The sequence below is a fragment of the Lichenostomus cassidix genome, chromosome 4, assembly GCF_008360975.1.
Source record: "Lichenostomus cassidix isolate B80296 chromosome 4, HeHo_3.0, whole genome shotgun sequence".
Taxonomy (NCBI): Eukaryota; Metazoa; Chordata; class Aves; order Passeriformes; family Meliphagidae; genus Lichenostomus; species Lichenostomus cassidix.
This window is the reverse complement of record NC_139484.1, coordinates 28,567,072-28,579,167: the sequence shown is the minus strand read 5'-3', so window position 1 is coordinate 28,579,167 and position 12,096 is coordinate 28,567,072. Positions and strand designations below refer to the sequence as shown.

At 39.2% G+C, this 12,096-nt stretch overlaps 1 protein-coding gene across 1 annotated transcript in view; it reads right to left on the bottom strand.

The window, feature by feature from the left end:
• The window catches only part of FHDC1 (FH2 domain containing 1), a 37,099-nt gene that overhangs the window by 16,864 nt on the left and 8,139 nt on the right, over positions 1-12,096 (bottom strand). The window contains exons 3-4 of the mRNA XM_085058521.1: positions 8,266-8,327; positions 7,638-7,740 (exon numbers count right to left, since the gene is read on the bottom strand). Of these exons, the coding sequence (XP_084914647.1) occupies positions 7,638-7,740; positions 8,266-8,327 (165 nt within the window). The remainder of the gene's footprint in view (positions 1-7,637; positions 7,741-8,265; positions 8,328-12,096) is intronic.

The following is a 12,096-nucleotide window of genomic DNA, read 5'->3' as shown; positions in this document are numbered from 1 at the left end:
GCATTTTAAGTAGTTAGTTGCCAGTACTCTCAGTATTCTGAGGACACCATTTACATGCAAAGGAAATACCACTGCATTAATTTTGCCAATCTTCCTTCCCAGCTCCACCAAAATCCATACATTTGCATGATCTGGAAGCCACTGATCCACCCACATACTAACTACTTGTTTATACAGAAGAACTGAAAAATACATGCACATATGTTTAAGTGTAACTGGAATTTCTTCCACATCTTCCAACACAGCAACTGTCTCCAAAAGCAGAGCTCACTCCCAATTGCACTATTTCTTCATTCCACCACCAAGTTCACACCCAGCAGCAGTTGAGTGCTGCCACTGATTTACACAACAGCCCATCATCCTTCCTTTGTGTAACATGACACTTAAAGCCCATTCACAACCACATCTACACAGATGATCTTCAGTTTTAGAAAGCATACTGAGCTATTGGAGAGAGGGACACTGCATCAAGGCATCAACAGTTACCCCAATGCCATGATTTAGCAAGATATCCGCAGGTATTTTTTAAGAATCAGCCCGCAAATTAATCACTTCAGTTACTTTTTTGCTTTGACAGTAAAAACATAACCGATCTATAATGGAAGACAAACATGCTAAACTGAATCAGGGTTCTGAACTAGCAGAAGTAAAGGATTCTTTTAACAGCTTTTTTCTTCTTTATTCCCATTTTTTTTCCAGTCATAAAACATAGAAATATTGAGAACACATTAAGAAAGAGAGAACAAAAAATACAGATTAAACCCAGAAAAGAATTCCTTTTCAAATTAAAAAACACATCAACAAACAAATGAACAGAAAAAAGCAGTAACAAAAATTTATGACCAAGAAAGAGACCTCTAATCAGACAGCAATTTTTATTCAGGTTATCTAACTCCATTTCCTAACACCGCCACCCCCCCATTTTACTCAAAACACTCAGAAAAAAGCTCCTTCTAAAGATCAACAGCACATCCTTTTTTTTCAGGCCTGAGAAAACTCCTAATTTACTGAGTAATTCAAGAAGTCTGCCAACAAAAAAACAGGAAAGACCAGACTTGACATTCCTGATCATTCTAAGGTGTTAAACAACCAAGAAACAAACCCAAAATAAACACTTTTTTTTCATCGTTAAGTGGGGAGTGGGAGATGTCTACTATCTCAGTCTTTACAGGTGACTTTAACCTAGCTTCCCAAAAATAGTGGTCTGCAACCGAAACGAAAAACCTGCAAATTCTCCAACCTCATTTTAGTATCTTGCAAATGTCAGAGTTTGCCTGAAAAGGATACAGGCATTCAGGTATGGGAGAGAGGGAGGAAAGAAAGAAAAGCAGCCCACCAAAAAACCCACGCTGCCTCACCAAAATCAGATCATATAAGCCACAGGTAATTACAGGAGGATGCAATTTGAAGACTTAAATGTACAAAAAGTGAACCACAGGAGATCCTGAGACACTCACAGAAATATTAACTTATTCATGCTACCAGTACTGTATTTAAATATGCTTTCGACAGTAAGTAGCAATCAATGTTTACTATGTGGAATTTTAGTTTTACATGCACTGGATGAAATCCTCTTTCTTCTGTCCTACTAGGAAAAATGCCTTGAGTGGTACAAGGGAGTACCAAATCCTAGAATTAATTCAGAGGAGGAGCATTCTTAAACATGCACAAAGGAAGACATTAAGGAGGCTGCCTTCAGATGGGCAGGATGGGATGTGAATGTCACTATGCAAAAAGCTTTGGGCAATAGTCAACCCAGAACAAAGTCTGTGCAATCAGACTTAAAACAAAGATGTGCTCACCGCCTGGTTACACTTAACTCCGCCTACACAAAACACCTTAACCCCCACTGTCTTTTCCCTTAGATATCCAAAACTACCTTTGTGAGAAGCATCAAGGCAGCCCACCCAAGAAGCCCAAAAGCCAAGGATGGTGGAAAACAGTGGCCCATTCCACAAACAGACAAAACAGGAACACAAAAGAATTGTAAGGTCATTTTCACCCCAAAATTCAGCAAACACAGCTTGGTTCTCCATACACATCTAAAGTTTTTCACATAGAAAACTACAATGTCTGTTTACCTGGCCTTAAAACATGAAATAGTCTGGGAAATAGCTAAGGGAAAGATAGGAGAGCAATTATTTTGTGTTTCCTCTTTATTACAAATTTTATAATTGAAAAATAATTCTCACTATGAAGGGAAAAAAAAAAGTATTTGACTTTATCAACACTGCCTATAAATTAAAGAATAAAAAACCAACTTCTGAATCCCAAAGCTAAAAATTACTGGAACACATTTTGGATGTCTGTCGTTACACATTCCAAGGGAGATTATTCAAAATCTCATAGGACTGCCACTAGTCCTATAGGACTTTCTGCTGACACGTTGTCCAAGTCTTCCCAAAGAAAACGGAGATTCTCTAATGGCTCCTGGAAGTGGGGGTCAAATTCAAATAACAAATGCAGCCAGGAGCTGCAAAGAAACTATGGGGATTGACAACAACGTTCACTATTAATCATGTTAACAGATACAGTAGATAGGTTTATAATTAGTCTGAGAACACAACAGAGCTGAAAAAAGTGGTTTATTATAAAATCACAATGAATAACCCTATCAGTTCTGGCCTTGACCTCCTCTCTTCAAGCACAACAAAACCCTTCCACAAGAGTAGGCAGCCACATACCGAGATATGGCAGTGTAATGTATACATGCCAGAGAGCGTAATTACAATGTATGCTGAGTTCTGTATTACTCAAATTGGGTGCAGAGCTACTAATTTAATTTTTCATTATATTTGTATATGGAATATGCATTTGCACTGTCCATGCATGCCCATGCACACCAAATCTGATTTTAGATACACATGGTTCTCACATATGTAATTGGCTTCATTTTAAGAACAGTTATGAAACATAGAAAGCCTAATCTTTGATTTCATTTGTGAACAACTGCAGCAGAGATGCCCATTGCAAGTATGTCATTATACCCTGCAGACAGGAAAGCTACTGTATTCAAGTTCTTGGTAATTTTTGAGCTAACAGGAGCACTTATAGTGGGATTTTACTTTATGGCATAGAACAGGTATCTTACAGGATCTTGTATCTATGCAAGACCTTGAGGAAGAGGATTAATTTTTTTGGTATTTTTAATTTAGTATTTCCTTACCACTGCAAATATTCAGGGCACTAATGAAAAAGAGAATTAAAAAATGTCAAAGCCCCAAAAGGCACTTCAGGGGAATCCAACTGCAAGGGCATTGGGGAAAGCAGCTGATACATGAGGCAGTGAGGCACAAACAGGGTTTGTGCACAGTGGGGCACAAACCCAGGCAGTGGCAAACCACTATCAGCAAATGATAAAAAGAAATGGAGAAAAACCCACAGGTAATCATAGAGGGTAAAAAAGGAAGCAGGAGAGGAAAGCTCTGAAGGAGAGTCAGCCCTATAAAGCACTGACTGAGGAAAGGAGGGGGCATGGTTTGAAAAGGGCGGAGCTGACAGAAACAGTTCCAGTAAAGAAGGTGACAGATGACCAGGGTTTCAAATCAGAGTAAACGAGCAAAGGACAGGCTTGAGACATTATAAAGGAAGTTAAGACATTGTGTTGATAACCTGGGCGTGCATGTGTGTGTGGGTGAGCTGATTGCCAGTCTGATATGCTCTCTTCTGTATGTATTTAAAGTACAAATTCTGGCTATTCTAGCTCGTTAAACACTGGACTCTCTCGACTTTTACCAGTCTGGGCCTGCTGAAGAGTGCAATGACATGCATATAAAAGCAGCTAAAAGCTTCTTTGCTGCTTTAGTCAGGATGCCAGCAAATGAAAGCTGTCAGCCATTTCAACACGGTATCATTCAGAAACAGCTACGAATCTTTTCAGAAGATACAGCAGAGAAGACCATTGCTTCAGTCAAGGTTCCCTGGAAAAAAACCAAACTGAAAAAAGGGATGAAGCAAAGGCGATTCCAAAAAAGGTGTTTCTTTCTCCTTACAAAACTGCTAAGCACAGTACAGTACAAACAGCAGGGCTTCTCAGATGGCTTAAACAAAATCAGTGATCTTATGCTACTTGTTCATGTACTGAGAATTGTTATACATTTGCTTGGCCTTTTTTCTAACCACTGTATAGTAGCCAGGCCACACACCCACAGACAGCTCCGAACAAGATGTTGAGTGGAACCTTGCAGCAAGCTCCATGATGGCCAGCTTCACATATTTGCCAAGTTTTTCAAATTAAACATTTGAAAATACCCAAACGTTTTCAGCTGTAGGAAAGACTTCACAGGAGTGCCAATATTTCAATAATAGCCTTATTCAGTTTGAGAAAAACATTCAGTAAAGAGCCAGTATCTGCCATTCACATGCAAAAATCTCAACAGCTTTGATAGCTCTCGGGATTTTTCATAGAATAAAACTAGAAAATTAGTAGTACTGATACCTATTCCTGCATGTAAATAGAGTTGCCAAATTGCAATACTGCAAATAGAATAGTTTTAAAGACAACAGATGTTAAATGTATTTGTTAGCCCAAGTACCCAGTCTCCATCGTCAAAAAGCTGGAATACCATCAGATGCCTGAGTACTATGAACTGAAATGATCTAAAATATGTCACAAATGTCAAAAAAGTGAGCAGGGGCATATTCAGGTAATGTGACTGTATATCACAACATTTCTAGATAAGATAAGATTGGAGTGCAAAGCTGGTGTTTATTCCCACTAGGTAAACTGTAAACTTACACTTCTTGGTAAAAAAGAAGAAACAAAATAGTCCCCTTCTACAGCTATGACCTGGAATGGCATTTCTCTCCCTCCTTTCACTTTTACAGACTAAGGACTTATGGTGAAACAGAAAAGAAAAAGCAGAAGATGTCTCAAAGCACAGTTACTGGTGCAGAGCACAAGCCTAGCAGACAGTACTTGGTTCTCATTCCAGCTTGCAAGAAATCTGGCAAATGCAACTGTAAATACCTGAGCTGCTGAAAAGAGCATACAAAGAGGAACTGCAGAAGCTCACCCATGGTTACACCGAGACAGTCTGCCCTGGTAACTGAATAGCCACTAACTTTTAGAATCTGACTGCTTAAGTCTCTGCTCAGAGTAATTCCCAACTCCTACAACAACAAAGCAGGTCTTTAGGAGAACAGGAAGTATCAAAAGGGCAATCCCAGGGAATCCTTGCTGAGGATGGGTGCAACATTGTGCAAGGACAGGCCAATGGGATGACAGCTTGCCAAAGCTATCTCATGTGATATGACAAAAAGAAATTAGGGAGCATGAGACAGCAGAGGGAACAGCAGAACAAATAACACCACTTCACCTGGTCTCTCTAGCAATTCTGGATTATTTGTATGTGGGGCTGTAAGTTTCTGATGCCTTTCCCTTAGCAAATGGTGAATCACTATTCTAGGAGACAAGTATTCAGACTAGGAGGCAGACAATAAGAAAATGTATGGGAACATAGCAGGAGAACAATGAACATACATTTAGGGAAAAAATGGTGAAAAAGAAGAAGAAAAAAAAAGCTCTGAGGCTCCTAAAAAGAATCAATTTTTTAAACTGCCTACACTAAAATTTTAGGACCCACTGTGGTAAATTAATTACTGGACCCACTTATTCCTTGACCACATCAAGCATGAAGATGTGAAGGCATGGAAATGTTTTTCCATACCAGCAGAAGCATCAGTCTCTTACATTCAGGATTTTCTCCCTGTCTTGCCTGCCACCACCCACCCAGCTCTCAAGGGGAAAAAATCCAAAAAGTTAAACAATTATGAGAAGAACAGCAAAGAGAAAGCAAGTAATTCCTTTTTCTGATGCATGGATTAATTAAATACATACAAACACCTGCACACTGGAAAGTAGCCTCTTTCCAGCCTTCCCTTGGGAAGCAACAAATCTCATGTCTGATGTCCTTAATTTCTAATACTTTTCTTAATCATAGAATATCTTCTATTAATTTCTCGAGCAACTCCTTAAAAGCACTTCTTAAGTTCTCTGGCCCCACTATCTTGAGGGACAGGCCTGTTGTCAAATCTGTTGTCAAATAAATAAACACATCTTTTCACTCTTCGCAGTACCTATTGGGTAGCTAACACATCTAATTGGGCATTGAAGACAAAATTGGTAAAATTCAACAACTTACATTACAATTCGAGCTGAATGACAACAGTTATATAACACAGACTACACTAGCTGAAAGATTTTCTACTTGTCATAAAATAACAACCAAGATCTAGGCCAGAAAGAGGAAAAGAAGAAAAAAATACTTTCAGTCTAATTTTCTGACTATACAAAGTTAACAAGGAGTCACTCTCTTTCAAGTTAGTACTCTACTGTTCTCCTCTGTCTGACTTTCAGAGGAAGGAGATAAATTCTGTTTATATAATGAAATATGTACTAAAATGCAAACAAAGAGGGAAGAGGGAATAGTTTTGAGGTCCCAGAACTACTGTCACCTACTTTTTTTTTATTAATTACATTTCAACTTGTTGATATCCTCCCCCCCAACTCTAAGCAACATATTATTGAACTATAACAATGTAAAACGATTTTTACAAGATTCTCTGCAAAGGCAGCCCAATTTAGGGTCATAAATTTGACAGCAAAAGGCTCTAACATGTTCTACTCATGACTGGATCTGAGATTTGCTGCTGCACAGAGGAAACAAAATGCTTTGACAGTATGACCTTGAAGTGGTAAAGCATGTGAGTTGAGGTTGATCTGTATGTGGACCTTAACTTAGCAATTTCCCAAGTTTCAGCCACTCACTTTGATGTGAAGCACTCAAGCAATTCTAATGCTAATTTTGTCAGGTTTGTGGTTTACATTTCTCTCAAGTACATACAAATGGGTCAGTGCCAATAGTGAGCAGGCAAGGAACTGTACATCATTAAGCAGGGCTCTCAGGTCAGTTGATGAAGCTTCACCTCTTTAATCATGTGCATAGACTTGAAGTTTGGGACTAGGAGGGGAGAAAGCTGCTCTTGTCTATTGGTCGTATGGTGATCACAGGAACACTGAGAAGGTACTGCTGGTAATTCTGTGCCTTCTAACACGTCTCCTTTGAGCAGCAAGCCATGTTAGCAAATTCCATGGGTGCTGCACATTGGAGCTGCCTTTGTGCCCTGTTGAAACCCCATGACCAGGCCCAGGAACAGAGAGGTCCCAGATGCACCATGCAGGCAGTGAACCAGAAGGCAAAAAGGCAGTAGCACAGGGCTACCAATATTAAACTTGCAGGTAACGCAATGGGAAAGCATGAGGCAGGTGCCAAAGAAGTGAAATTTGTTTGCTTAGAATATATTTTGATTATGAATTTTCTGACCTCCCCAGAGAGAGCTATCTGCACACAGGAAGGTTCCAGGTCTTGCCATCTATGGGACAAAAGGGACACCATAAAAACAAAAAACGTCTTATCAACTCCTTAAAAGCAGGTGAAATTACTTGATGTGAAGGGAATGACTACACTGAGACCTCAATACCACATGCCAAATGACGACTAAACATTTGTACTCAGTGGTTTCCTATCCCCTGGCCTCAGGAAGGTATTGGGATTCCTCTTTTACAGACCTTCATGTTGGAATCCCAGTCAGCAGTACTCTACAAAAATTAAGTTCCATGTAAAACCATTATTTACCTCCTCTGCTTCTGGTAATAATTTAAGAAATTCATGTAGCAGTTCAGAATCATAGGGCTGACTTCTTCCATGATAAATATCTTCAATGATGGATTCAGCAGACCTTGAAAAAACAATTGAGCATACACATTTCTCACACTTGCAGGGTGAATAGTTACACAGATTGAAAAAAAAAACAGGCCTGGGCTACTCAATAGAGTTATAAAGAAGTTGTGGATGCATCAGTGTCCACAGCAGCACTGATCTAACCCCATTTTCAGTGATGCCTTTACTGAAGGGCAACATTATCAATGAATACGGATAGCATTGAAACAGCTGGCTCTTAAAAACGTTTGTCACATTGTCCCTTTCTAGTTGTTTATAAAGTGAGGAAGCCAGTGAAAGGCAGTTCACATGCAGTGTTGTGTGAGGTAAAAGGGCTTTCCTGAACCATACCTGAAAACTCATTTCAACTGCTTAACATCAGCAAACTAAATGTTTGATGCTAAGTCATAAAGGTACTCAAAACTAAACATACTAGAAAACAAATTATGTCAAATTACTTTTGACAAAACTGCATAAAACTGCAAACTCCACAAGGAACAGAGCACAATATATATATTTTATGAGAACTACAAAGAATTCTTACTTTTTGAATTGTTTGAGAAATATCCCAATGTTCATACTTCTTTTTGCATCCAAAATAGAAACCTGAGAGAGAAAACAAGAGAGATTAATCTAACAGTACTGAAGAAAATAGCATATAATGCATATAATTTCTTAAATTGCTATAGATAACCGTTTGCAGTTGCCACCAAATCACAGGCCAAATGAATATACAGTCACTTCTTATCAACAAAGCTCATATACTACAAAACTAGTTTTCACCAGGGAAATATATAGCACAGTCATCACCTTTTTCCAAGTGAAGCAAAAAATTCCATAGCAACACACGAGGAAGGAAGGAAGGAATCAATATTTCCATTTCATTACAAAGTAAAAACATTCTTCTTGCTTATTCCATAACCGTGCATCTGCAAAATATTGCTTATCAGGTAATACACTATTGCATTTGAAGGCCCCACAGTTAGTGAACACCACACTTCAAAACCCATGTAAAATCTGAGACTTTGTGACAAATGTGAAGTGGGATTTTTAAGCAGAGGTCAGGTGTACAACTGATTTAATTCATACCAACAGCCACACTGATTCAGGGGAAGATAAGTAAATTGATCTTGAATCAAACCCTGAAACAGATAATGTTCCAATCTGTTTGCTTTACCTAAAAGCAAACAGAAATCCATGATAAAATAACAATCTCTCCCAGCTTTGTATTTCAAAGTTGATTTGCTGTATCATCTTACATGTACAATTCTAAAGATTAGGCAGAGGGAAAAAAAAACACCCCACAATATTTTCCCCTGATTTTGTAAAAAAAAAAAATTAAATCAAAGTGCCTCTTTTATACTAGCTTTTCTTCCTGTAACAGCATACAAGTTTAAATCTGAGAGGTTTGCCCTGCTTTAGCCAATCATGTCCTGAAGGTTAAAATGTTACCACAGCTATTTTGGTGATAACAGCTACAAAAGTCATGAGATTTACAAGGACAAGAGAATTGTTTCACCTTAACAGTTCCACCTGACTGCTACCATAAAAGAGCTCAGTACACACAGATGTTCAAGACTACTCTTGGACTCACATGCTGTTTGTGGTTTTGACAACTGGAAAGTCATCTCGACCTTTGTGACAGTGCTCAGATTAGAAGTAGATATATAAATGCAACATTGGCATTGCCACTAAATTGAATTAGCCTGCAGTCAGCTGGTGACAGTGAAAATACAGGTATGATTAATGGGCTATCCTCAACATGCACGCAGGAGACAGCCTCCTCATCTGCTGAAAATAGTTAATCATATTGAAAAGTTTTCTGAAATTCTGGAATTTCCTCTCTTCGGAAAACAGCAAAGACTAGAAAACACAGGAAATATCAGGATATTAGTTTTAATTAGATGATTGGTAGCCTGAAGCCCTTCAGTTTTAGCATATACAGAGATAAGGGGACAGATTGTGGTTTATTTGCCTGTTATCTTAAGAGTGGAGAGGCCCCCAACAGATCATTAAGGAAAAGCCCCTTAACACAGGACAGGTTCAACTATCTCTCCCCCTGCAGTATCTAATCTTTTTCAAATGTTTTACTGCAGGGACCTCTCACTGACCTCTCTAACTGTAGCTCCAGTCTCCAATTGCTCCAGTCACCCCTAATTCTCTGATTTCTCTGTACTAGTTTAAGCCGATAAGCTTTACCTTCATTTGGCTTTTGGTTTGTTTGGGGTTTTTAAGCATATTCAGAGTTAATCTTGTGTACATTTTTTAAACCACAGTCAGTAACTGTTACATGAAGACTGATCGTCAGCTGAATAAACCTTTGTTTCCCATGGCACAACTCAGACTTACAGTACAATCTCAAACAGAGCATTTTTTAAAATATCTTCCCTTGAAGAAAAACAACAGATAGCAACATATACAACTGCATTTATCTAATCAGCACAACATAAAAATGTCATAGCTGTTCTTAAGTACCAGGATTTTACACACACTTCTTGTTCTGTATATGACTATACTCTTGTTTTTTCTCTGATTTCTTGTTTAAGCACACAATCAGAACAAGTCTGGTTTTGGTCACTCTTTGCTTGGTGTCTACTTCAAGCTTATCAAAAGTGTTCAAAAACGCTGTCATTACATAACTACCTTCAGGGAGTTTCCAGATGGGAGCACAAGGAGGAGAGAAGGGGAACCTGGCAGATACTCCATAAATACAAGTTCCTACTCCTTGCATACAAATACACTATCTTCCACCTCACATTCAGTTGCATATTAGATCCATAACCTCAGCCTGAACATCTGTTCACAATGTCTACTCTTCTCCACTGAGATTTCATTGGATTTTGTTCATGCAGAGCACTGTCTGCTGTTGCTTTTTACCCTTTAAACATTATGGCAGCTTTTTCTAAATTCTGCTCAGTCTGCTCCTGTCTTCTGTTCACACACGCTGTCAACATTGCTGCCGGCACAGCACATTTCAGGTCCCTGTTTGCTACCCAAAGAGCTTTTAAAATGCTGTCCACCAGCAATACCCCTGGACTTCTTGACTCAAAAAGTTACACTGGAGTGTAATTGAGAATTGAGAACAGGCATCCCTAGTCTCAATGAGATTCTCTATAGCAAAAAAACCTCTCATATGGTTTCTTATTACTTACTTTAGATAAATTCAGGAGAGTTTTTTTCCATTCTCATCTTCTACTCTCTGAAGCTGGAAATACTACAATTCTCTCAGACACTTTCCACCATCTCAATACCTGCACATTGCCGTCCAATGCACAGCATCACATGTCACACACTTGCCACCTCTGCTTCATGAACAGTGCAATCTCTAACCAAGGACAGCAATTCACTCATGAATCCACTTTTCATCACCAGAGTATTCAAGCCAGCATATTTCCAAAATCTGCAGCAGGCACAGATCACACAGTAACAGGCCTCAGTTTGACAAATATTAATCCACCACAGAAATATTCACTGTTTTCAAGGTACTATGAGAAGGGCAAAATTAGCCTGAGTGCCACGGTGAAGTTGTGTTGATGGTAAGAGGATAAGAGGATATCTACCTGAACCCCAAAACAAATTTGCAACCAGGACAAAAGATTCAGAGGAGTGATCTGGGAGACACAAAAAGACCCGTATCAAAACTGACTTTGTAGTGACTGGAGAAATGCAACAGGAGTTTCTTGCCATGAAATCATCAATGAGGAACAGAAACATGACAAAATGGATTTGTAACAGATTGGTAAAAAAGAAACATTGTAGATATTCTTTGCATAAAAACAATGGGGTTTCACATGGTGGGATACAGTTTACAAATTACAGCAAGCATGGAACAGCCTGGTGGCTCAGGCTTGGTGCTGAAGGTTAGGAAGGATATAAATAACTTCCTGTTTCAGCTTCCACTTCACATTACAACACACTACCAATCACTCCATGCCTGGAGTCATGGTGCAGCAGAGTGAACCTAGCAGCTTACTAAAGGGCTGTCCCACTCCGTGTCATCCTCCCTTGTCACGTTCCTAGCCTGCTGTCTCCCTTAGGCAGGCACTCGTACTCATCTCATTTGGTTCTTGCTGTTAGTTCTTTGCTGGATTAACAGGTTGAATCAGCTCTCAAGAAGGTGGAATGAGCATCAGAGCCAGCACAGAGAAAACAGAGAGAGGGCATGTCTAGGAGAGGGGACAAGAGAGATCCTGTTCACTCCCTCCATCTTCCTTCTCCTCTCGCTAGCCCCTTGCACAGGTGCTAAAATTCACTGCACCCTTTCACAGTCATCAAAACTCACTGAAAGCACAGAAAACTACTCCAGTGGAAAACAAATGAAGAACCCCACAGTACTCTGCTGAGTTGCTTACTTAAACATGTTTACAGAGCGTGC